Here is a 26604-nt window from a genome sequence, read left to right as displayed (position 1 = left end):
TTTGATGACAGATATGAACGTTGAACTGACAATTTGTGTAAAACAAGACTAAACTGCATCAAAATATATTCCTTGCTGTCATGTTCATATAGTCTGAGCTTTTACCACAGCAGGCCTAGATAGGTGCCTGAAGATCTGGGACTCTGGACCAGGCCAGGAAAGATATCCCTTGTGAGTGCAGGAATTTTGTGTCGTCTACTAAGGGTGAAACACAGACCCTCAACAACATTACAATATAAACTGCTTGTTTCTTCCTAATGGCATACACCTCTTGGAAATCTGCTCAGTCATGGACTGGGAGAGGGGTATGCCAGTTACAGTTGAGGTAAGCAGCATTTCTGATGCTATATCTTCACAGATTAATCATCCAGTTAGGGTTACAATCAATGGTGGGGTCTCATGATCCTGCAGCAGTGGGAGGGAAAGGTTTAAGATTAAGCATAAAACTACTTTACTGTACCAGTGGGAGTGGGTAGATTCTCAGAGCAAGGGTCTGTGGTTTTCTTAGTGAAGATCTTACTGCATGCTTGTTAAGGCTTGGGTATCAGAAGATTCCGTTTGGGCCTTGGCCTGTATTATACAACCAGTGACAGAGAGGAGAGGCCTTCTTCATTGATAGTTCACTTCCTCTTCGCCCTTGGAGCCTTTACCAGGATACGTTGTCTTTAGACAATAGGTGACATTTTCAAAAGCACCTAAGTAACTTAGGCTCCTACGTCTCAAGTGCCTAAGTCATTTTTGAAAATTGGACTTACACTGTTAAGTCACTGAGGGTATGTGTGCACACTGAGTGGCAGTGAGTCTCAGAGCCTGAGTCCAAAGACTCAGACTGGCAGGGTTCACACTACGCTGCTAAAAAAAGCTGTGCAGATTTTATGACTCAGGATGGATCTCAGACTCTGAAGCTCGCATCCAACCCTAGGCTTCAGGGCTTGAGCTCTAGCTGGAGCCACAATGTCTACACAGCTATTTTTAGCCCCATAGTGCAAGCCCAAGTTGGTTGACCCAAACTCTGAGACTTGCTGCTGCAGGCTGCTGCTTGCTGTGTAGACGTATCCCTTAAGTACTACTTTACTCAATATCTTCCTTAAGTACAATCCAGTAAAGAAATAGTCATGGTTGCTCTGCATATGCAGTGGTATCTGTCCTCAAAAGTCCCTTCCCTCAGCAAAGGCTTGATTTTCAAATAAAATATATGCAAATGTGCACCTAATTTACTTGTGCAATTACTGCTGTGAGCCCTATTCTGGTACCTGTGTGAGCAAATACTTTGTTAGGGCTTGTCTACACTGGCAATTTACAGCGCTGCAACTTTCTCGCTCAGGGGTGTAAAAAAACACACCCCTTAGCGCAGCAAGTTTCAGCGCGAGGAAGTGCCATTGTAGACTGTGCACCAGCACTGGCAGCCGCGCTCCCAGCACTGGTAGGGGAGACTGGTTTTTTTGGAGCACTGGGAGAGCTGTCTCCCAGAGCTGTGCTGTGACCACACAAGCCACGTTAAAGCGCTGCCACCGCAGCTAGCCCTTAGATTCACCTAATTTAGGCTCGAAATGACAGACAATGTGTTTTGACATTTCTATCAACATACCAAAATAATGTTAACATTTAAACACAATATGCTGATCTACAATAACCCTTTCACATCATACATGTACAATAAGCTGGGAATTTTGTTCTCCTATATTTATAAGAAATATACAACCAAGGAAATACCATACACACATTTGCATTTGGGATTCATTTGAATAAATATTTTACTTGATCTTCCTGCTGAAATCACAGCATGCAATTTCTCACCCTACCTGGATATCCCCAATCTTCTGTCCAATCATTGTAGAATAATACAATCAATCAGAGACCTCACAGGGAAAGTAAGTTTTCTTGCAGAAGCTCCCCTTTTTCCTCCAAGGTACTAAAAATACTCCATCGTTATGAACACTAGTTTCTAGGCTAGAATTACATGCAATAACTACAGCCTACAAAATCTTTTGACTGATCCAATGAAGTTAGTTACACAGACATGTTCACTTGTAGTCACGAAAGCTATAATAAAACAAATCTGTACAATACTGCATTTTAAAAGGGTTTCAAATATCGTTCTTTTCTAAGACGTGACTACAAAAATGTTGTTTGCCAGTCCATATTTAATGTCTCTCAATAATCTACATATAAAATGTACCAGGATAAAAGATAAATAGTATCTTTTTTTCTGACTGCCCACCCTGCAAACTCAACCTGGGAACTGAAAATCAAGCTACATTTTTTCTTTCTTGTGCTTTATCACCTGTGAGAGAGATTCCACTGATCACATTTTGCCCTCAGAGACAGCTGTACGACCCATTGCTTTTCAATGTAGTTGCATGGTGTAAATGACTGCCTTGTAATTTGAACTTAATAAGCAATTCTGTTTATGATGCACAAGGAGGAACAGAATCCAATTCTGTCTCTCAGCTTTATTGGGTCTGCAGAATAAAAAGTAGTGAAAACTTAATTAAAGTAATTAAATCCAACTCTGAATACACACCAGGAACAGATCTGTTGAATATAAATGTGTCATTTTTACATTTGTCAGCTGTCTCTTTAGGGTCTCTACTTAAGTTCATGTTTATGGGGGTTCAGCAGTGTAACAATATAAAAAACGCTTGACTATAAGGAAACAGCATCTTTTTAATCTCAGTCTTAGGGCTTGTCTATCTACAGGTTTTGCACCACTTTAACTATACCAGTTTTGAAGCAGATGCAGTGAAACAATACAGCTCCCTAATGTGAGTGCAGTTATACTTGTATAAAGGAGCTCATTCTGGTATAGTTCAAGAGGAATAAGCTATACTGGTATAAACACCTTTATATACCAGTATAATTGCTTCCACACTAGGAAGTGTACCATTTTAAATATATCACTGTAAAATCACACCAGTAACCAAACTAGCTAATCAGTACAAGAACTCTATGTAGACCAGGCCTTAGAAGTACAGAATCAATTAGTAAGACTTGGAGATATTTAAAACTTATTATATTTATATAATGAATGCAACCAAAGCTCAAAATTCCCAGTCTGAGATGATGAAGTACTTGCCAAAAACATGAGGCATTTAAAGCAAAATTAAAATCATAATTAGCTCTTAAGTATGTTTGCCTTGATTAGGTTCCTGCTTTCTGTGATATTAGGCAGAGATATATTTGTACTGTATTGTGAGACTGACTTTTATGTTTAATTTGTGTAATTTGTGTTTGGTAACAGAATGTCCCTTGTAAATCAATTGCTGCATTCCAGCCTTTCTTAAAATGATAAGTAAAAATTAAGCCATTTCCACTGAGGTACCACCAAGATAAATTTGCTTCCATCCAGAAATCTTCAAATCAATGCTGTAGTATCATCTGACTTAAAGGAATGCTCAGCAAGTCCTTTAATCACTATTTCTAGGTCCTGAGACATTGTTAATTTCATTTGAAGATTTCAGTGTTTTGCAATACCCCTGAGAAAGGATTAAAGTCTGCTCTACAACAACTATAAGTTTTAGGTAAAGGCTCAAATGGACAACAGACACAGCCTAATTGTTCTCAGGTGAAGACTCACATGGAACAAATCAAGCTCATCTAGGATAACTGATTTAATGCATATCTTTCATTCCCCCAGGGCTGCAAACTATTACCACTTGTTGCAGTAATTATTATTCATAATATTCTAGCCTGCCTCAGAAATGTTTGCTCAATTATTTATACATCAAGCCTTTGAGCTTGGAAAAGTAAGTACATAGTGGGCTTCTGTAGATGCTTTGTTCTACTGTTATCTCATGTTGACTAAGTAGTGCATATCTGCATATGCAAATCAGGAAATTAGACGCAAAATTACCTTATATACATAAATCCATTGATCTGTTAATCTATCTAAGGATGTTCATGGAAGAGGATGCAGGCTCCCCTAGCAGCCCGCAGGCCAAAACGTCTCACCTCTTCTCCCATAGCATCAAGACAAGCTGTAAGAGCATATTCAAGTAGCTTTATGGAGCTACCACTGGACTCCCCTCACTTCAAGAAGCATGTTATCTTCTGCTGAGTGGGAACAGGGAGAGTGAGACACCAAGCAAGAGCAAATAAGAACCAAAAATAAAATTTTAAACCGTTAAAAAAATAAGAGAGCAAGAGAGAGAGAGTCAGAAAAGCATTAGAGGGAGCAAAAAGTGGAAAACGGGGCACATCCATCTGTCGTAGGGGATGGTAGCTCCACAAGAAAAAAAAATTGGGGGGCACTATCCCAGCCACAACTATTAGCCACAGAAATAAACTGAGAGCAAATCAGGCTCCCACACAGAACCACCCTATCAAATGTAGGTGGCAATCAGCTCTGAGAAGTCATTGCGATAAATTGTTACTCAAACACGAAATAAAATGCTTTCTTTGTCATTAAAAGATAGCATTTAGGATTACTGTATTATGGCTGACCCATTGGTACGGTAATATTCAAGACAACTGGTGGCAAAGCTGCATTGTTTATCAAACCATATTAAAAAATAACATTCATTTGATTATTATTTCATAAGAAAAATAGCTACTGACAAAGCAAATATAACGACTTCATTGTCAACGGACACACAATCTGCCATTCAGGTGCTTTACGTAGAAAGGGAGTGGACAGAGGTATAGTTGATTCACACTGCTTTTTGTCAGTAACAGAAAATATTACTAGCTCTTTTTGCTTTGCTTAATTTCTCCCAGTTGTTCTTCCTTTAGCATTCTTTGTTTAATTTCTATAATATATATTTTTAATTTTTTTCTCTTTAGGCTCCCTTGATTTTTCTGAAGGCCATTACCTTTCACCTGCACTATGCACAATCCAGACACCTCTCCCCAAAGCACTGCCTGATTTGCGATATGCGGGAGAAAAAATGAATTGCACAAAAAGTTTTCCAGTATTTCTGATTCAACTTTTTAAACCAAACAGCAAGTGAAAGACTCTGGTGACACTGTAAGTGGCTACTTCTGTGATGTGAGGAATGGAGAGAAACAAAAAATTAAATTTGGCATGTGACAGTGGGAAACTTGCTTTCTCGATGTCTTTACAATCTGGCCTCCCACCAATTCAGGAGAATCCCATCTGCAGTAAAACCAATCCCTCATATTAAAAATATCTTAAATCACACCACTCAAAATCACAAGATTGGCTTAAATCCAGGAGATTTAAATTTGGGGCTAATTTGTATTTATCCTCTGGTTTCTGAGCCATTAGGGTATACTCGTGACATTTTCAAGATTTTCTCCACAACCACGAGGATTTTTTTTTTTAAATGAAAGCTGACATTTTTACATATTCAGAAGGGTTCAGGAGTCAGGGTTATAAGAAAATCATCCAATATCACAAGGCTCATAATAGAATCACAACAGTTAGCAACACTAATAGGCTGTTTCTTTGCTCTTAAAACTTTTCTGGTGGCACCAACAAAAATATCTTAAAACCGACTGGGACAAAATGTTTCCTGCCGCCAGAAAATTGCTACTATGCAGTACAGATGTGATCACACCCAAGTTGTGGTGAAAACCGAATGCAACACATATCCTGGAATATCTTACTTCTCAATTAAGACATCTGGTTTCTAGAACAGACATCATCATATTTTCATGTCTCCATTAATCCAATCTCCTGTTGCATCAAACTACATATCATCCTAGCTATCTATTACAAGGGTGATTCTATTGCAGAGTCTCCCTCAATTAAGCATCCTAGAATGTACAGCTGTGTAGTTCTTTATTTGCACACACACACTTGATATGGAATAGGGAGCATTACCTTCCCTAAGAAAGTTAAAGCGGTGAATCCTGTAATATTGATAATGTGAAAGATATAGATAAAAGGGTATGGAATTTAAAAGAATGTCTCCAAAAACAGATTATAAAGAGAGAATCTCCTTTTAGCCCTAAAATAAAGCAACATGCACATACTTCAGGAGTACAAATTGGCTCCATCCATTCAAGGAACTGTTCCAGCCTGTCCAACATAGATTGACTGGCATCACAAAAAAAATTTAAAGCCATTGTTTCTTAAAGTTTTTTCTTTAATAGGAAAAAATTACAAAAGAAAAGAAACAGCTGATCTCCTAGACAAACCCCGGAAGCAAACTGTCATGTTCTCTTGTCTAACATTTACAATGGAATTCTGACTAGAGATTAGGGTACTTTTAAATCTATTGTAGTTCAGGATATGATGTTAGAGTTTAGGGGACAGGGATAGTTTAGTCCACAACATCTATTCATCCGTGCAAAGGAGAGCAAGAACTGGAATTAAGAAAACTTTCATATTCCACACTTTTGGATTATTCCTTATGCTGAACTAGCTCATCTTTTGTGTATTACAACTCTTTCACCTGTATTACAACTTTAAACTCTATGACAAACAAATACCACGGAATTTAGTTCCATTAGAAGATGAATACACACATCAGGCTGACTCACTCTCACCACCCTGCAGACAGCGGCTAAATTTTATATCAAGCCTATTTTAGACACCACCAAAAATGATATTTAACACCTTTCACCTAAATTATATCACTACCTACTTCACTAGTGATTTAAATAACCACAGATAAATTGAAGAGAATTTGAAGTGAATACCAGGCTTGCCAAAAACCCCAAAATAAACAAAGAAATTAAAATATTCAAAGCCAATTAACTAGTCTTCTTACCTTGTTCTTTTATCTGACGAATTTGCTTCACAGTTTCTTTCAAGATTGCACATTTGTCAGGTTTAAAGTTAAAGTTGTCAATATCATTAATATTTGCAAAAATCAGCTCTGCAAGTTCTTCTATGTATTTATTCTCCTGCTCACGATTACGTTTCTCAGTGCTTCTTTTAGGGCTGAAAGACGAGTTTAAAATGTGTTATTTTTAACAACTGTTTGTTCACCTTCTGATGACTGACAGTTCAAAGTTGAGATTAGGATCTTGAAGAAGATTTAACATCAAAGAAATAAAACAAAAAAAACCTCATCGACCTACTCTTTCTTGAGTAGAAATGTCCACGTTAGAACAAACAAATTAGCTCAAAAGTGAACAAAAAGTTCACTTGTTTGTTCCCAAGCAGTCAGCTTTTGGAGATGGGGTTCAAAATTTAAAAAAAAAATATGCAAAAAAAATTTAAACAAAAACACAAATGCACCTCCCTGCCATGTTAAGAACTCAAGGAAAACAACATTTTGTTAGTACATGAGAAAGTGAAAATGCCCAGAAACAAAAGTTAAACCAACTAACCTATTTCCATTGTCCGACCCATGTGAAAGGCAATGATTAACCACTCGCATAAATGCTGAATACTAAGTTGGGTTTTAAAATTCTTTCAGTTTTAATAAAGTACCATATATACTCGATCATAAGCCGGTTCGTTTATAAGCCAATCCCTCCCGTACCCCCCCGCAAGATGGATAAGTAAAAATGGCAAATTTTTATGACCCATTCATAAGCTGACCTTATAATTCAGGGGTCGCCAAACTTTGGCTCCCAGCCTATCAGGATAAGCCACTAGCGGGCCAAGACCATTTGTTTACCTCGAGCATTGCAGGCATGGAGGTAAACGTAAGTAAACAAAATGTCCTGGCCCACCAGCAACTTACCCTGATGAGCGGGGACAGCAACCAGTGGGGAAATTTGGGTGGCGGGGGGGAGGGGGCGGAAGAAGCTGGGGGTTAGGGGAGTAACCCCTGTGACCACCCCCGCACATGACCCCACCCCAACCCGGGACCTCCCCACATGACCGCTCCCCACGTAATCCCTCCCATAGGCCAGGATCCCCACACTCTCCCCATCCCATCCCGTCCCACCTTACCAGGGGTGGGCCAGGGGAGGATGTCTCTGGCCTGGCCGGAGCTGCTCCGGGAAGCTGGGAGGTGCGGCTGCAGCCTGCCAGTCCCAGAGCTGCTATAGCTGCTTCGGAGGTTTGGAAGAGAGCAGCGTGGCCAGAAGAGGAGAGACTCTGGCCCTGCCTCTTCCCTTCTTCTCTGCTGCCTCCCCTTGCCCTCTCTGTTGTGAGGGTGGAGGCGGCGCTGTGTCCCACCTCTCCCACTCTTTATACCCATTCATAAGCCGAATCCCTTTCTCTGATGCTTCCCTTTTTTACTAAAAACAAAATTCGGCTTATGAACGTGTATATACGGTAATTGAGGTAATTTTTTATTATTTTATGTCAAAAGTCTCTAAAATTTCAATAAAAGACAAAAGGGCAAATCCTACACTGTAGTTTGAAATGACTGAAGAATTCCTCTTCATAGTGAGTGCCAGAGAAAGCTATTTACTCAAGCTACCCCGTCTTTATCCAGATAGCAACATGACCTGTACCTCCTTTGCATGAGCAGGGTCTCAAAAAATATATTAGATTTATTACAAGGGTCAACAGCTTAGATTTGTCTGAATGGAATAGTTGTGTAGTGACTCCCTGCTGGAATAAGAATTTAGTTGGCCATTGCCTAATGAGTGTGAAAAGTGTGTGGACTTATTTATTACCTATAAGAAAAAAATATAAAGATTGATTACTTACCTTGCAGTAACTGTGATTCTTTTGTCCGTGTGGCTCCCACGCTAGATGTGCATGCATGAGATTGGCATCTTTGAACAGCAGCGTCTGTGGGGGCTACACTCAAACCCATGGAGGTAAATTTGGGCCCCCTGTCCCCATTTCACTTTACTTACACAGATATTTTGGCCGATTCTCTGAGCGCAGGGCCCCAATAAAATTGTCCCCGCCTTTCCTTTCATCAGCCCTGGCTGACCCTATGCCCTGCAAGCCCCCAGGCCCCTCAGCCAACGGGTATAAAGGGCACAGCGGCCACAACAGTCCCTCAGTTCCCTCACCAATTCAGAATCTCAGCAAATGAGTCTCTGAAATAGGAGACATAAAGGGTAGGTCACGGGGTCCCCATCACACATCTTGAAGAACACAGTTACTGCAAGGTAAGTAACTGTTCTCTTCTTTTCATATATTTGTCCATGTGGATCCCACTGTAGGTGACTGGCAGTACCCCCATCGGAAAGGTGGGACTGAGGAGTCCTAGCTGCCACTAACTAAATGATTTCAATGCTGCCTTCCCAAAGCTGGTACCTGATCTTGCAGCCAAGTCATAGGTGCAGAGCTTAAGTGAGAGGGGACTACTCAAAGTAGCCACCTTGCAGATCTCAAATATGGAAATATTTCTGAAACATGCATAAAAGATAGCTTGAGCTTTAGTTGAATGTGCCCTAATGTCTGGTGGCAGGGGTATGCCAGACATGTGGTAGCAGATTGAAGTGAGCTGGGTAATCCATTTAGAAATTCTCTGAGAGAAGATGACTTGCCCTTTAGCAGCACTATTTCAAACAACAAACAAGACTGAGGGAAAGTCTAAAAGACTTTGTCCTATAAATAAACATCTGCATTTCGCTAGGAAAGACTGGGATTTTGAAAAGAACACTAGAAGATTAATTACCTGGTTTAAAAGAAATCTGAAACAACTCTTGGAATAACTTTAGGATGAGGTCTCAACATGACCTTGTCTCAGTGAAACAGGGTAGAAGGAGCAGGATCCAGCCATGAGGGCTTGGCGTTCACTGACCCAGTTGGCTGATGTAACAGCCAGTAAAAAAAGGCAGTTCTGAGAATAAGAAGGTGAAGAGAACATTCAGAAAAAGATTCATAGGGACGCCTCATAGGACCAATGAGGATGATGTTGAAATGCCTAAGAGAGACGGGGACTTCCTAACCGATATTTTCCATAATATATTCTACTTGTGGAGGGCTTCGTACTTTGCAATAGAATTTCTCATATCTGTAGTGAACATTCTCTGCCATTAGCACTTAGCAGCCAACATGTAGACTCCTAGGTGCTGTGAGATTTTGGGTCTGGTTATAGAATTTGTCCCCAGTTCTGAGATATGTGTGGACAGTCCAGAAGTGCTACTGGGTGCTGAGTTGACATTTTAAGAGTTGTGGAGTCAGTACCAGATTGAGTAGGTATCAAAGCAGCCCTAGGCCCTTTTGGTGGTGAGCCAAACACTGAACCAATGTTGCTTGTTTCTGTAGCATGAAAGGGCTTTGCTCAGTTCTCAGGAACAGAGTGAAGGCAAACAGATCTTCTTAGGCTTTCCCTTTCTTTGTGGAAGAAGATAGTTGCCGGGAACAATGTTTGGTCCACTGCTGTGATCTATCTTGTCTCAGTGCAATACCAGTCTTTAGTGCTTTGGAGTAGCCACAGGTGCTGAGGTGGTCTTTGGCAGCCATGGGTTTTGACTTGTCAATGTTGCCAGGTTCGACTTCTTATTATACCAGTCTTGGGAGTTGGATCCTGGCTGATAGGGACACAGAGAGATTGAAACTTGGAAGTAGAAGGTCCCATCTTAAGAGATTGATGCCTGTTCTTCTAGGTCAAAACTGTCTTTCATAGATTGGTCCGGCATACATAATATCAGCAGAATGTCCATGGATTTTCTGGTTCTTGAGAAGGATCAGTGGACAGGGCTCTGGTCAGGCACACAGCTCTCACTGGCTCAAAATTAATCATGGTTGTAACAATCTAAAAGGGTCGGTGAGACTGTCACAAGACGGGCAGGTTGGAAGCCTGAAGTCTGAGTCCACCATTGAAGTGATTGTGACACAGCACACCAAGTAGGAAAAAGGGGAGTTTGTTTGTTTGCTTGGGGGTTGTTGTTTTTTGGGAAGGAATACATTTAAGGAAAAGTTTTTTTAAGAAAAACAAAAAAGGGGAGATTTATAGGAAAATTAACCCCAACTGGTTAAATTTATAGAAAATGTGCTATGGATAAAGAAATAACACTGTCATAAATATAAAGGGAAGGGTAAACCCCTTTGAAATCCCTCCTGGCCAGGGGAAAGCTCCTCTCACCTGTAAAGGGTTAAGAAGCTAAAGGTAACCTCGCTGGCACCTGACCAAAATGACCAATGAGGAGACAAGATACTTTCAAAAGCTGGGAGGAGGGAGAGAAACAAAGGGTCTGTGTCTGTCTGTAGTCCTCTTGGCCAGGGACAGAACAGGAATGGAGTCTTAGAACTTTTAGTAAGTAATCTAGCTAGGTATGTGTTAGATTATGATTTCTTTAAATGGCTGAGAAAAGAATTGTGCTGAATAGAATAACTATTTCTGTCTGTGTATCTTTTTTGTAACTTAAGGTTTTGCCTAGAGGGGTTCTCTATGTTTTTGAATCTAATTACCCTGTAAGATATCTACCATCCTGATTTTACAGGGGGGATTTCTTTATTTCCATTTACTTCTATTTTTTATTAAAAGTCTTCTTGTAAGACACTGAATGCTTTTTCATTGTTCTCAGATCCAAGGGTTTGGGTCTGTGGTCACCTATGCAAATTGGTGAGGCTTTTTATCCAACATTTCCCAGGAAAGGGGGGGTGCAAGTGTTGGGAGGATTGTTCATTGTTCTTAAGATCCAAGGGTCTGGGTCTGTAGTCACCTAGGCAAATTGGTGAGGCTTTTTACCAAACCTTGTCCAGGAAGTGGGGTGCAAGGTTTTGGGAAGTATTTTGGGGGGAAGGACGCGTCCAAACAGCTCTTCCCCAGTAACCAGTATTAGTTTGGTGGTGGTAGCGGCCAGTCCAAGGATAACGGGGGTAATATTTTGTACCTTGGGGAAGTTTTGACCTAAGCTGGTAAAGATAAGCTTAGGAGGTTTTTCATGCAGATCCCCACATCTGTACCCTAGAGTTCAGAGTGGGGGAGGAACCTTGACAAACACAATAGGAAATCTTAGAGGCAATAGGAAGAATAAAAAGTGGTAAAATTCCAGGATCTGATGGCTTTGCAGGTGAAGTTTACAAGGTATTTAATAAGGTATCCTTGTGGGGTACCTTCAATGCCATTCCGTTAGGGAAGAAACTTCCACAAACCTATGAAAAGAAGCTGTTTTCCCTAAAATTGAAAAAGACCTTACTTTATGCAGCTCTTATAGACTCATGACATAAACAACTTAACAAAAGTGCTAGTGAGCCAACTGCAGTCCATACTCTCAGTTTATATAAACTAGGGCTGTCAAGCAATGAAAAAAATTAATCGCACTGTTAAACAATAGAATACATTTATTTAAATATTTTTGGATCTTTTCTACATTTTCAAATACAGTAATTCCTTGCTTAACATTGTAGTTATGTTCCTGAAAAATGCAACTTTAAGCGAAATGATGTTAAACAAATCCAATTTCCCCATAAGAATAAATGTAAATGGGGGGTTAGGTTCCAGGGAAATTTTTTTCACCAGACAATATATATACACACACACACACAATACTGTACACAGCAACGATGACTGTGAAGCTCGGTTGAGGTGGTGAAGTTAGAGGGTGGAAGAGGGTGGGATACCTTACTGCTAAATGATGAACTAGCATTCAGCTGAGCCCTCAAGAGTTAATACATTGTTGTTAATGTAGCCTCACACTCTACAAGGCAGCATGAATGGAGGGAGGGGAGACAGCATGGCAGACAAGACACACACCCTGTGTGTGGGGGAGAGAGAGATGTGCATTGCCCCTTTAAGTTTGCTGACCCCACTCTAAGTACACTGCCCTTTTAAGTATATTAGGAAGTTGAGACAGCAGCTGCGGCTAGCAAGCTCTCTCCTCCCTGAGCCCTGTCATGTCCCCACCCTGCTCTATATGGAGAAGGGATAAGTGGTGGGCAGAGCAAGGGGGAAGGGGGACACCCTGACATTAGCCTCCTTCTTTCTCCCCCCCTCCTGAAAGCAAGCAGGAGGCTCCCGGGAGCAGCTCCAAGGCAGAGGGCAGGACCAGCACATGGCAGTGGGGGGAGGGACAGCTGAACTGCCAGCAATTGATAGCCTTCTGGGCGGCTGCCACACAGGGAACTTAGGGGAGTGGGGAGCTGATGGGGGAACCTGCCGGTCCACGCTGGTTCCAAGCCCCCACCAGCTGGCTGCAACGGGCTGCTCTTCCTGCAACCAGTGGACAAAGCAGGTGGCTGCCAAACAACGTTATAAGGGAGCATTCCACAACTTTAAACGAGCATGTTCCCTAATTGATCAGCAACATAATAACAAAACAACGTTAACTGGGACATTAGGAAAAACTTTTTCACTAGGAGGGTGGTGAAACACTGGAATGCGTTACCTAGGGAGGTGGTGGAATCCCCTTCCTTAGGGGTTTTTAAGGTCAGGCTTGACAAAGCCCTGGCTGGGATGATTTAGTTGGGATTGGTCCTGCTCTGGGCAGGTGGTTGGACGAGATGGCCTCCACAGGTCCCTTCCAACTCTGTTATTCTATATTTTCTATGACTTTAAGTGAGGAGTTACTGTATATTAATTTCAATTACAACACAGAATACAAAGTGTACAGTGCTCACTTTATATTTATTTTTAATTATGAATTATTTGCACTGTAAATACTAGAAAAGAAATAGTATTTTTCAATTCACCTAATACAAGCACTGTAGTGCAATCTTTTTATAATTAAAGTTGAATTTACAAATGTAGAATTATATACAAAAAGTAACTGCATTCAAAAACAAAACAATGTAAAACTTTAGAGCCTACAAGTCCACTCAGTCCTACTTCAGCCAATCACTCAGACAAACAAGTTTTACAATTTGCAGGAGATAATGTAAACAAGAAGCGGGCAGCAATGTTACCTGAAAGTGAGAACATGACACTGTTGTAGCAGGTGTCACAAGATATTTACATGCCAGATGCGCTAAATATTCATATGTCCCCTTTATGCTTCAACCACCATTCCAGAAGACATGTGTCCATGCTGATCACGGGTTCTGCTCGATAATGATCCAAAGCAGAGTGGACCGACGCATGTTCATTTTCATCATCTGAGTCAGATGCCACCAGCAGAAGGTTGATTTTCTTTTTTGGTAGTTCAGGTTCTGCAGTTTTCACATTGGAGTGTTGCTCTTTTAAGACTTCTGAAAGCATGCTCCATACCCTCTCCCGCTCAGATTTTAAACCTTGGGTTGAGTGCTGTAGCTATCTTTAGAAATCTCACATTGGAACCTTCTTTGCATTTTGCCAAATCTGCAGTGAAAGTATTCTTAAAACGAACATGTGCTGTGTCATCATCCAACATAATTATAACATGAAATATATGGCAGAATGCGGGTAAAACACAGAGCCGGAGACATACAATTCTCCCCCAAGGAGTTCAATCACAAATTTAATTAACACATTATATTTTTAAAGAGCATCATCAGCATGGAAGCATGTCCTTTGGAATGGTGGCTGAAACATGAAGGGGCCTACGAATGTTTAGCATATCTGGCACATAAATACTTTGCAATGCCAGCTACAAAAGTGCCATGCAAACGGCTGTTCTCACTTTCAGGTGACATTGTAAATAAGAAGCAGACAGCAATATCTCCCATAAATGTAAACAAACTTGTTTGTCTTAGCAATCGGCTGAACAACAAGTAGGACTGAGTGGACTTGTAGGCTCTAAAGATTTACATTGTTTTATTTTTGAGTGTAGTTATATAACAAAAAAAATTCTACATTTGTGAGTTACACTTTCACGACTAAGAGACTGCACTACAGTACTCGTATGAGGTGAATTGAAAAATACTATTTCTTTTATCATTTTTACAGCGCAAATATTTGTCATCAAAAATAATAATATAAAGTGAGCACTGTACACTTTGTATTCTGTGTTGTAATGGAAATCAATATATTTGAAAATGTAGAAAAACATCCAAAATATTTAATAAATTTCAATTGGTATTTTATTTTTTTAACAGTGCGATTAATCACGATTCATTTTTTAATCGCGATTCTTTTTTTTTTTTAGTCAATCACATGAGTTAACTGCTATTAATCGACAGTCTTAATATAAACCCAAATCAAACTGTATTAGTTAAGGATAGATAAATGTCAGTCAATATTTGGAATCATCCATATGCCAGATCAAAAAGATCCATTTCTTTTTATCATCACTTGATCCACAGAAAGCTTCTGATAGACTAGAGTAGAGCTTTTTGTTTCAAGTCCTGCCCCAGATGAACATTGGCACCTTAGTTCCTTAAATGGATACACATTCTTTATATCAATTCAAAAGCAGTGGTGCAATTTAACAGCATTAAATCTGCCCTGTTTAAATTACACAGAAGGAGTAGGAAAAGATGTCCATTGTCTTCTTTACTTTTTGCATTGGCCATGTAGCCTTTTGCACAGCGGATAAAGAATAATGAATTTATCACAGGAATAAAACTTGAAGGAACACATCAGAAAATAGCTTTATATATGCCGATATATTATTTTTATTTAACACAAAAGTTTCCCTAAAATTAGTGTCTAAGAAAATCCATGACTTTGGGAAAGCATTTGGATTTAAAGTACATTACACCAAATCTGAAATGCTAGCTATCAATTTGCCAGATTCTCAGAAGTCATTCCTCTAGAAAACATTTGGGTACAAGAACCCTAAGAATTCAAATCTCAAACAGTGTAAAAGAGCTCTATGATTTAAATGTCAAACCACGACTTCAGCAAATGAAAAAAATCTGGAGGGCTGAGGGGGAAGTATATACTTTCTTGGTTAGGAAGAATAGTCTTAGTCAAAATGAACATTTCAGCAAGGATATCTTTCTTGGTTTCAAAATCTTTATGTAATCCTCCCAGAGAACATCCTACGAATACAGAGGATGATGTTAAAATTTATATGAAACCAGAAAAGACCAACTGCATGCAGATATTTTGTACAGACCAATTAAAACAGGATGGACTAGCTGTTCCAAATATTCTATGGTACTAATAAGTCAGCCAGCACAAAGCAATGGTCAGGGGGCTGGGGCACATGACTTTCGAGGACAGGCTGAGGGAACTGGCTTGTTTAGTTTGCAGAAGAGAAGAGTGACAGGGGATTTGATAGCAGCCTTCAACTACCTGAAGGGCAGGGGGATCCAAAGAGGATGGAGCTCGGCTGTTCTCAGTGGCAAAAGATGACAGAACAAGGAGCAATGGTCTCAAGTTGCAGTGGGGGAGGTCTAGGCTGGATGATAGGAAACACTATTTCACTAGGAGGGTGGTAAAGCACTGGAATGGGTTACCTAGGGAGGCGGTGGAATCTCCATCCTCAGAGGTTTTTAAGGCCTGTCTTGACAAAGCCCTGGCTGGGATGATTTAGTTGGTGTTGGTCCTGCTTTGAGAAGGGAGTTGGACTAGATGACCTCCTGAGGTCTCTTCCAACCCCAGTCTTCTATGATTCTAGCAGTGGACTGGGGCTCTCTAACTAAGCCAAACACTGGGTCTTTATTGAACAAGAAAATTGTGGTGGTGTAACTATTGCTAGACTACCATGGATTAATTTTTAAAAATCATGCTCTCCAGAAATTTATACATATCCTTTAGCAAAGGCTACTCCATGGGTTAGGGATAGAACTAGATATAAGATAAACTTTTCTCCCTCATCAATGATACCCATTGCAAATAATCCAGATCTTAACCCAAATTATGAACCACACAGTTTTAAAGATTAGGAGAACCATGGAATGAATATTTTTGGCCAGCTACTCAGTAAAGAAACTTTTCGAACCTATTTAGAGATCAAAACTAACTTGAAATGACCCACTCTCCCTTTGTACCAGTACTTTCAAGTTAGGCAGTAAGTTGTTTTATACGAAAAGCTCACGTTAGTAGAAATGATGGCGACTGGTCAATTAGGGGAAAAATATAACTAATTTGTATTAATCTTTACAGATAACTTTCTTAACAAAAAAATCCATATATGATACACTGGGAAAAGGACCTGGATAGACAAATTACACCAGAGGAATAGGATTTGATCTGAAAAAGAGGAACAGCAACCTCAATCTGTCGCATGGTCAAAGAATATTTCTTTAAAATACTGTTTCAATGGTTTCTTATACCAGTCAGATTTTTTAAAAAAAAACAAACCCATAGAGATTGAATGATGATAAATTTTGGAAACGTTGTGGTGAAAGAAGTCTGTATGCATTAATGGTAGACATGCTTTCCCAAAGTAATGGTTTTCTTTAGACATTGATGTTATCTGTAAACAAACATCAACAACTGTTAGATATTTATTACCAAATGATCCTTTGGTTCTGTCTCGCTGCTATGAACGGGAGAGGGAACTGAGAGACAACTATGGCCATTTTGCCCTTTATGCACAAACAAGGGAAGCTTAGAGGGGCACACAGGGTGCAGGTGTGCCCTGACAGAAACTGGCATTCAGAGATTTCAATCTTGTGCACGGGGTGCATGCACACCTAGAGTAGGAGCCACACAGACAATTCTAGAAAGAGAAGAATATTTAGCCTTTATGTAGCCATTTACTTCTTCAAAATACTAATGAACCACTTCTTCAAAACACAAGTTATCTACCTGGGTCCAAGCTGATCAGGGCATTCCTTGCGCTTTCTTGACTCTGCCCTGGATGGGTCAGAGGAATTTTCTCCTATCCCACTCATCTTGAACACATATCAGCAACTACAAAAAAGAAGGGGGAAAGGGTTAGAGTGGATGGACATCTTTTCTTCTTGTCTATACTTTTTTCTCTCTCCATATGCGACTTCATTTTCACTTTGCAAATCCATTTAACTCTGTAAAGTGTTTTGTGATATAGTTTCGCTGAAAGATGCTATGAAAATAAAAATATTGTATTTATAGTCTTTCAAAATCTACACAGCAACTTCCCTACAATAAATTTTTCGATGGGCAAGTAAAACACAAGAGAATCTTGTGCCTGGACTGATGAATTTCAATGGCAATTTTGCAAGGTTGAACAAGGAAAGAGGGAAAAAAATATAGGTTTCAGAATAGCAGCCGTGTTAATCTGTATCTGCAAAACGAACGGGAGTACTTGTGGCACCTTAAAGACTAACCAATTTATTTGAGCATAAGCTTTCGTGAGCTACAGCTCACTTCATCAGATGCATGTAGTGGAAAATACAGTGGGGAGATTTTATATACACAGAGAACATGAAACAATGGGTGTTACCATACACACAGTAACAAGAGTGATCAGGTAAGGTGAGCTATTACCAGCAGGAGAGTGGGGGGCGGGGAGGGGGGAACCTTTTGTAGTGATAATCAAGGTGAGCCATTTCCAGCAGTTGACAAGAACGTGTGAGGAACAGTAGTGGGGGGTGGGGGGGAAATGAATAAACATGGGGAAATAATTTTACTTTGTGTAATGACACATCCACTCCCAGTCTTTATTCAAGCCTCAGTTAATTGTATCCAGTTTGCAAATTAATTCCAAACACCCATTGTTTAATGTTCTCTGTGTATATAAAATCTCCCCACTGTATTTTCCACTATATGCATCCAATGAAGTGAGCTGTTGCTCACGAAAGCTTATGCTCAAATAAATTGATTAGTCTCTAAGGTGCCACAAGTCCTCCTTTTTGCAGAAAAAATATAGTGTCAGAACAAGAAAAATATGTCAGAAATGAAACAGAACTGACCTAAAAAGGGGACACGTAGCTTTAGTTAAAAAGTTAAAATATCAAGCTTACACAAGTCTGCACCTGGTATCATGGAATGAGTATGACAACAACAACTGCTATAACCAATTAACATAGATTTGATAATTCTACATCCAAAATTAAATGTACTTCAGACGGCAAATAACCTGTAAAACCATAAGGCACTAGAGCAACACACACACTGGTAATATTTGTGTCACAGTAACACCTAGAAGCCCCAGTGAAGAATCAGCAGAGCCCTGAGTGGATACAAAAATGTAGATCCACATTCAATCCACATGCACAGTAATTAAATTGTATCTGACCTGCTATCTGAACTCCACCTTTTATATGAATCTACATCCGCATCTGCACACCACCAGCATCCTCCAGAAAAGTAGTTTCTCAACTAGACATCTGTGGCCTCCTGGGGAGCCACCAACCAGTTTCAGGGGGTGTGCAGGGGGCACCAGGGTACCAGCCCCTTGGACAGACCCCCTGTGATGGGGTGGACTAGGTCCAGAAGCCCCCTGCTGGAAGCCTTGTGGCCCTGCCTCAACCCACCCCAGAAAAGGGCAGTAGAGAGGTTTAAGTCGTGTATAAACTTCATGAGGGCTCTCTGCATGAGGGTGACTTTCACCCCAGTCCTTGGGGCTGAAGTAGCAAAAGACTAAGCCTCCTCTAAAGCAGCTTTGCACTGTCTTAAGACTAGAGTTCTTGTGGCTGTCTACTTTGTGAGAAAAGAAAAGGCAGCTTCTCTTTGCAATCTCATATTGCTAAGCTCAATTTCCTGCTAGAAAACCTGGATGAAAATGTGACTGGGGGTTTCTTTAGTGTCTATAACTTAGGAAAAAGGAAAGGAGTACTTGTGGCACCTTAGAGACTAACAAATTTATCTGAGCATAAGCTTTCATGAGCTACAGCTCACTATGCATCCAATGAAGTGAGCTGTAGCTCACAAAAGCTTATGCTCAAATAAATTTGTTAGTCTCTAAGGTGCCACAAGTACTCCTTTTCCTTTTTGCGAATACAGACTAACATGGCTGCTACTCTGAAACCTATAACTTAGTAGTGCTTGTTATTCTATCATGATGCTTAAAAACTGGTACATTATCTATGGGGGGAATTTTGAATTGGTTGATACAGTGATTTGTAGATTTCTGAGATATTTATACAGTCACATTTTCATCCAGGAAACAAAAGCTTTGGGGCCTTTAGAGATGCTATACTAAATCTGGCATTAAGTAATATTCAGGTTTTGCCAACCACCCGAATAAGCTTTTGCCCACATGTATTGTGTAGAACTATTAGCAGGATATGCAGCACACTTTTTAAAAACAAACTAGTCCTCTTTTTTAATAGTGGAGCCCTCCCTTAACAAATACAATAAAAATGGTGCAAAACATCTGGCCAACTTTCCACATATAGGAAGAAATAAAGATGGTCACCTGTGTTTATTTTTCTTAAACAGCTATAGGACTGTCACGATCCAGATCTAAAATTATCTGTCCTTACACAAAATTAAAATATCTGGTTTGCAACAGCAGAACTTTTAATCATGTTCCTGTCAAATATTGCTACTGTCAGTTAGAAACGGCTAACTGACTACTTGTAATTCCACATCACTGGAGACATCATTTGATCGGGTTCTAGCACAAGACAGGTCGGGGTCCCCTTTGCTAGCACTTAAAATTTTTGGCCCTTGTGATAGGGTGTACCGGGTCCGTTGGGGCCCTCCGGAAGGTCCTGCAGTCCCTATCACACCATGCCCCCAGAGAAAGGGCAGTAGAGCTGGGTTCTCTAAGCTGCAGGGGAGGCAGCCAATCAGAGCCCAGCAAGCTCATATGAAAGGAGTTGCAGGACCTGGACAGCTCAGTTGCTGGCTGGAGCCAGAGAAGGAAGAATGGTGTTCCTGGGTGTTTGAAGAAACTGCAGCAGCTGGACAGAGCAGTCACTGGCTGGGACCAGGAGTGGAAGGCTGGGAGAGTCCATAGGTAAAGAGATTGGGGAGAAACCTAAACAGGGATAGGACTGTGAAGCTCTCCAGGCACAGAGGCCTGGGAGAAAGAACCGTGAGAAAACACGGCAAAGACCATGGGCAGTGGGTGACCTGCCAGCTCAGGGAGGCTAGCCCCCAGCTGGCCCCATCCCTCCCCTCCACAGCTGAAGCACAGAGCTGCCCCTTCCCGTGGCTGCCAGCCCCCTCCCCAAGCGTCAGGCGGGCGGTGCATGCCCCCAAGCACCCCCAGCCCTCCTCCCCTGAATACAGGGCAGGCAATGCCGGCAGCTCTCCCCTCCCCGCAAGCAGCCCCGCCACCCCAAGTCCTGGCTTCGGCCACCCTAGCCCAAGCATGCTTCCATAGAAATAGCCAGCATGCCTGGGCTGGGGCCAAAGAGGAAGGGCAAGCCGGAGTGGGCCTTCCGAGCAGAGTGTGGGTGGGGCCACGCCGGGCGGTTTGGGGCAGCGTAGCTTCCCACAGCCTATGATATGCACCGCCCATGGCAAAAACTGTTAACAGACTCTCTAGGTAAGAAGGCCTGGGAGAGACCCTGCTTAAACAGGGAACAGGCCCAGGACTCAAGAAGCTGATGGGACAGAGTAGGAAGCAGCCCAGGGAATGCAATAATAGCCGTTAGTGAAGGAAGCAGCATATGGCTGTTAGTCATGGGTCCCTGGGTTGAGACCCGGAATAGTGGACAGGCCCAGGTCCCCCCACCAGCCACAGGCAGAGTGGCCAAAGGTTGAGGAGGCAACAAGTTTCGTTTGGAGCCTGAGAAGGGGGCAATACCTGAAGTGGTTACATTAATCAGCCCAGAGATGGGACTGAGGGCCTTGGAGAGGGCTAACCGTTTGTTGGATTGGGTTACCATAGAAGGGGTCGGTTTTGTTTGTTTCACATACAGACCATGTGTGACTCAGCTGGAGGTCTGAGTTGCTGAAGACCTACTGCAAAGTAGAGAGTGCAGGCAAGAACCTGGCCAGCAGGAGGTGCTTACAAGGAGCAAGTGGCCATTACAGCCCTGAACCATCAGTTGTGTCCTATGCACAGACAAACTTGCCAGTGCCTCAATGCCTGATGGACTGTTCAATTATTCTGTTCCTTGACAAGTGAGAATCAAACTTCAAGCATAATTTATGTCAGAACTGGTATATTTTTATATACGTAACAGAATGACCAAAAATGTGGTTTTCAAAAGTGTTTGGCATGAGGGAATCCAGCCAATCAAGATCTTCAGAGAAGTCAAAATACAGATAGGTTATTTTCTCATTTCTAAAGAGGCTAGTTTACAGTTTTGGAGACCAAAATGCTCAAGGGAAATTTCCATAAATTCTCTAATTCAAATGAACAAGCAATGCCTGAAGCGGTTTAATGTAACTTGGAAAACCGTGGAGACTTCCTGAAGCTCTCTCCACCCAACAAGAGGTGGGAGAGTTGTAGAAAACATAGTTCAGGTAGGGACATTTCTTACAGGTGTATATGCACTCAGTACTGACATTGGAATTCTCACTGGTGATGAAAGGGTGGACACCATCAAATTTCTTGCTGCCAATAGAGTTGGTACCACTGACCTTAAACTAGAGACTCTTGGTGCCGGAACAGACTGTGCAGATAACATTTGTGTTGATGGAGCCAATACTGATATGGATAGCTCTATTGTCAATGCCAAGAGCCCAGAAAGCAGCATTGCACCAATAGTGCAGACAACTGTGAGGGACCGTTCTTTAGCTGGTACAGATCAATTTGGCAGAGGGACCATAATCAGGCCTTCTGCTATCCCTTGACAAGGTTGAGTAAGGTGATCTCTGCCTCTTTTTCTTAGAGGTCCCTCAGATGGTGACCTGCACTTATGATTTTTGAAAAAGTACTGATGTCTTACCCCTCTCAAACAAGGACTTGGGAGGTGGAACTTCTGCAGAGTATACTGAAGAGGGAGAAGCCCAGGAACTGGAAGCAGAGCCAGTGCTCACCAGTGTACTCTTGGAAGAAGATTGCTGGACAGTGGCTCCTGTTTACCTGGATCTGGGGCAGGTCTCAAAGGTTTATCCAAAAGAAAATATTTCAAGTGGGTGTCTCACTTTCTGAATTCATTTTGAAAACAAACAGCAAATAGACCATTTGCTCATGATGTGCCCCTTACCTAAACAACAAACTTTTTGAGTGGCTATTTTTAAGGGGCATAGCTGCCTCACTTGTTTGTTCAGCCATGAGCACCCGGTACAGGGTAACAGAAAAAAGGGCAAAAATCTTACTCAGTAGGAAACCTAATAACCAACACTAACGTAACTGTATATACTTTAATATAACTATCCTAAAAGCTATTTACACAATTTTTAGAACTAGTTATACAAATATGTAAGAGTCAAAGGACACTGCATACAGTTCTCTTTCAGCTATTGGAGGTAAGAAGGAACTGAGAAGTAGTTGGTGCTGCTCTGCCCTTTTATGCCTTCGGGAGGTGGATCCAAGGGCACTGAGAGCACAGGCATGGGCCAACAGATGCTGAGGGCCAAAAGATGCCGACCTCTGGTGTATATATACTCAAGACAAGCCCTTGAAGAAGCTGGTTGATCTGGAAAGCTGGTTGACCTTTCATGAAATTATAGCATAACTCAGAGTGTCAGTCACAATGAGTCTAGCTGAAGATATGTACAAATGTGCACACTGTCTCCCAAGACAAATTAATAGATTCCAAAGCCAGAAGGGACCACTGTGATCATCTAGTCTGACCTCTTCTATAACAAAGACCATAGAATTTCACCAGAATAATTCCTGGATCATCTCTCTACTGAAGTGTACTGCAATACTGGGGTGGCTAATATAATAGATCTTTATTGCAAGCACATTCACAAAGTACTGCTGTACTAGCAGCATATTTAAGCCCTGTAAGAGAAGCCTGCAAAGGAGTCTCAGTTGCTAGAAGAAAAGGAGTACTTGTGGCACCTTAGAGACTAACCAATTTATTTGAGCATGAGCTTTCGTGAGCTACAGCTCACTTCATCGGATGCAGTGAGCTGTAGCTCACGAAAGCTCATGCTCAAATAAATTGGTTAGTCTCTAAGGTGCCACAAGTACTCCTTTTCTTTTTGCGAATACAGACTAACACGGCTGTTACTCTGAAATCAGTTGCTAGAAGTGAGCCAAGGAAAGAGAAACGTACCTAATACACCCCTAAGAGAACTGTGGCACTAACTAAAGATGATTTGACAGAGTGTCAGTTCAAAACGTGTCTGATGATGGCTCCATTCCAATAGAAACCTTATTCACTGATCAGGGTCAGAAAAACATGGAAGCAGAACATTTCAGATATTATTTGGTCTGTGCATGAAACTCAACTGATGCCTCAAAGTGTCCAAAAACTTTTGAAAGCTTAGGGGAGTCCCTGCCTATTTAATGCTATAAGTACAAATTCCAAGAGTAGGAATCAGGTAAATGCTATCTTCAGAGAAATTCCTTTACACAAATACATAAAATCACAGAATGATTTTCAGACTTTCAGTGGGTATCCTGAAAAGTAATAAACGGGAAGGATACAGGTGGGATCTCAGAAAACATAAAAAAGCAAATTAGAATATGTACAAGGGAGATCACCTCATATAGGGTATTGAGCTTACTTCTAAGAAAACAAACTATTTCTGGGGGACTAAAGTTCAGTTTGAGACAGCACACCCTGCCAAGTCAGATTCTGCTCTCAGAATGACAACGGCGTAATTCTAGAGGAATTCCATTGGAGTCTTTGCAGTCAGTTCTTTGGAGGGAACCATATAAATTACAATTGTATCTCCCTGTAATCCGATACAAGGAAAATGTGGTATCATTTACCAGGAAACTAGCTACCTTCTGCCTCCTCCCCCAAGTTAAATATAATAATAGTTTTGAAAAAAGTTTGTATTTTACTTTCACCTACTCAGGATAGGTTTACAAACCACTAAATTTGTTTCATCGCAGTATTATCAGCTTGCTCGTTGAATGAATTATTTGTGTAAGTGGAGAATTTTTTTTTTAAATCATCATAAAGTTTTTAAAAAGCCTTCTCTGGAAATCCACAATCTACAAGCATTCCTCCCCCCTTCAGCCCCCAAACATTAAATCTCTTGCCCATATTCATTATCCTATATACCACCTCCTCCTTCCTGGTTATTTATTATTATTAATTTTTATAGCAACCAAAGTTGTGCTGGGAATTTCACAGAAGACATAGAAAGCTATGGTCCCCAACTGAAAAACACTACAACTAAAATCAGCTTTTCAGTATAAATTCCTTAGACACTAACCGGGGGGTGGGGGGGTCCTAGAAATTTTAACCATATGTTTTTAAAATGTTCTTCCTAGTATCTCTCAAAACACCATTGCCTGTACCAGTAAATACCAGATCAGAAAACTCAGAATTCAAACTTGCAAGCCCTAAATCTGTCCTGGATACATGGGAACTCAAACCAAAGTCACTGAGAGCAGAACTACCTATAAGACCAAATCTTACAGTTTTTATTCAGACAAAACTTCCATAGAGTCAGTTACAGCATATTATCATGACAGCAGAAGCAGCACCAATTAAGCACTTCTCACTTCATCCCTCTCCTCTCCCCCAGCTCTCAGGAATTTCTAGAGGGACAGCTGTAAGTAAAAGTTACTTCAAAATAATTGAACAATTCAGTTTGTTGTTTAAGAAACAATTAATTTAATGGCTCCTCCTATAGAGCTCCTCTAAAATAGAGGACTAGAACATATGGATTATAATGCAAGAAGACATTCAGAAGTGGAATTTGTTAAGAAAAATAAAGTTCTCTCTAAATTATGCAGTTTGAACTAACCATCTCCAGACAAGCCTTACTCCAAGAAAATCATTACCACATTCTGATTTACACTGATCTTTGAATTATATTTCATTTTAATTATAACTCCAGTATAGTTCTTAGCAAAATGAACTTCACAAGCAAGTTATGAAGGTCAAGGTGAAGAGGTTCAAGTTTATTCTCTTTAGCTGGGAACAGGAGAAGGGCAAACTGAATTGGGAAACTAGTGGAGGGAAATTTAAGAGAGTGTTGGGATTAAAAACAGAAATGCTGGCAGTTACTGAGGTAGAAAGGATGGCATTTTTATTAATGAAATAAAAGCTTCATAACAATGCTAGTAAATTAGAAAAGGCACCCTGTTTTGCAAGACATTCATTAAAGTGCCTTGTCATAATAAACTACAGCACAAGACCAAGGCACCCTCTTTTTAACTTTGAGCAGTTCGGAGCGCTTTACTGTATTCCAAATCTGGGATTCAATATCCCACTAAAAGGGTAATCAAGAATTTTACCTTCAGTGTTTCTAATGGATTTTATCTCAACTCAATATATGGGAATTTATATTTATCCTATAAAAGAAAACAATGTTTAAAATACAGAGCGTACATTTCCCCATCCACTCTGTTTCAGCACCATGGGTGTGAGCATTAAAAAATCTTGTTAATTTCAGTCTCATTTCTCTGATTGTTAAATGCAAATCACAAAAACAGAAAATAACATGAGTAAACTCTTGGGCAGTATGTGCTAGTAATTATAGTCATTGAGAGCAATCTAGTTTCTACCAGATGTTGGGAGGTTGTGAAAGGACAGAGCTGGCAAGAGGTTTAAATTCATTCTTTCTTGTTATCAACAACAAAACAATAGTTTCTGCTTTCATTGTGACAGCACATCCTCCTTCACATCCTCTACCAGCAACCACTGTAAGTTAGAATGCACACACACACAAAAAGTTTTAACCCGATAGTGCAAAGAGCATAAAGTGGTGTTTTAAACACATTCATCTTTCAAGTCAAAAAACAACAACAAACTAAAAATAAAACACAGGGAAGAGGGGGGAAGGGGTTTCATGGAAAAGACAGGCAGGAAGCAAAAAACCCAACACAAATCAATTACACAAGTCTTTAGTGCCTCCTCTACCCTTACATTTTCATCATCTGCCATCAACTAACAGCAAATAGCTTAGAGCTTCCAGTACTGAACCTCAGCACCACTGAATCCAGTTAATCATCCAGAGTCAATGTAAAAGAAGATAACGTGCATTTTATCTCTTATCAGTGCAGGTCCTCTTCCAAACAAGGCCTGTTAAATTGTCAGATTTATTATAAGCCTAAAATGCAGTTATAGAATAGATGGGGATAACACCTCAAGAACTACTGCTTCACTATGAAGAGAAG

The 26604-nt window shown here is 40.7% G+C and overlaps 1 protein-coding gene across 15 annotated transcripts in view; it reads right to left on the bottom strand.

Moving 5' to 3' along the window:
• The window catches only part of NCOA2 (nuclear receptor coactivator 2), a 259553-nt gene that overhangs the window by 94030 nt on the left and 138919 nt on the right, over positions 1-26604 (bottom strand). For all 15 annotated transcript variants that reach the window (XM_073330891.2, XM_073330882.1, XM_073330888.1 and 12 more), the window contains 2 exons: positions 17334-17438; positions 6678-6850 (listed from right to left, as the gene is read on the bottom strand). In XM_073330891.2, the coding sequence (XP_073186992.1) occupies positions 6678-6850; positions 17334-17419 (259 nt within the window). In that variant the 5' untranslated portion in view covers positions 17420-17438. The remainder of the gene's footprint in view (positions 1-6677; positions 6851-17333; positions 17439-26604) is intronic.

This window comes from Lepidochelys kempii, chromosome 2 (assembly GCF_965140285.1).
Source record: "Lepidochelys kempii isolate rLepKem1 chromosome 2, rLepKem1.hap1, whole genome shotgun sequence".
Classification (NCBI taxonomy): domain Eukaryota; kingdom Metazoa; phylum Chordata; order Testudines; family Cheloniidae; genus Lepidochelys; species Lepidochelys kempii.
Note: the sequence above shows the minus strand (reverse complement) of the source record. Positions and strands in the feature narration are given on the sequence as shown.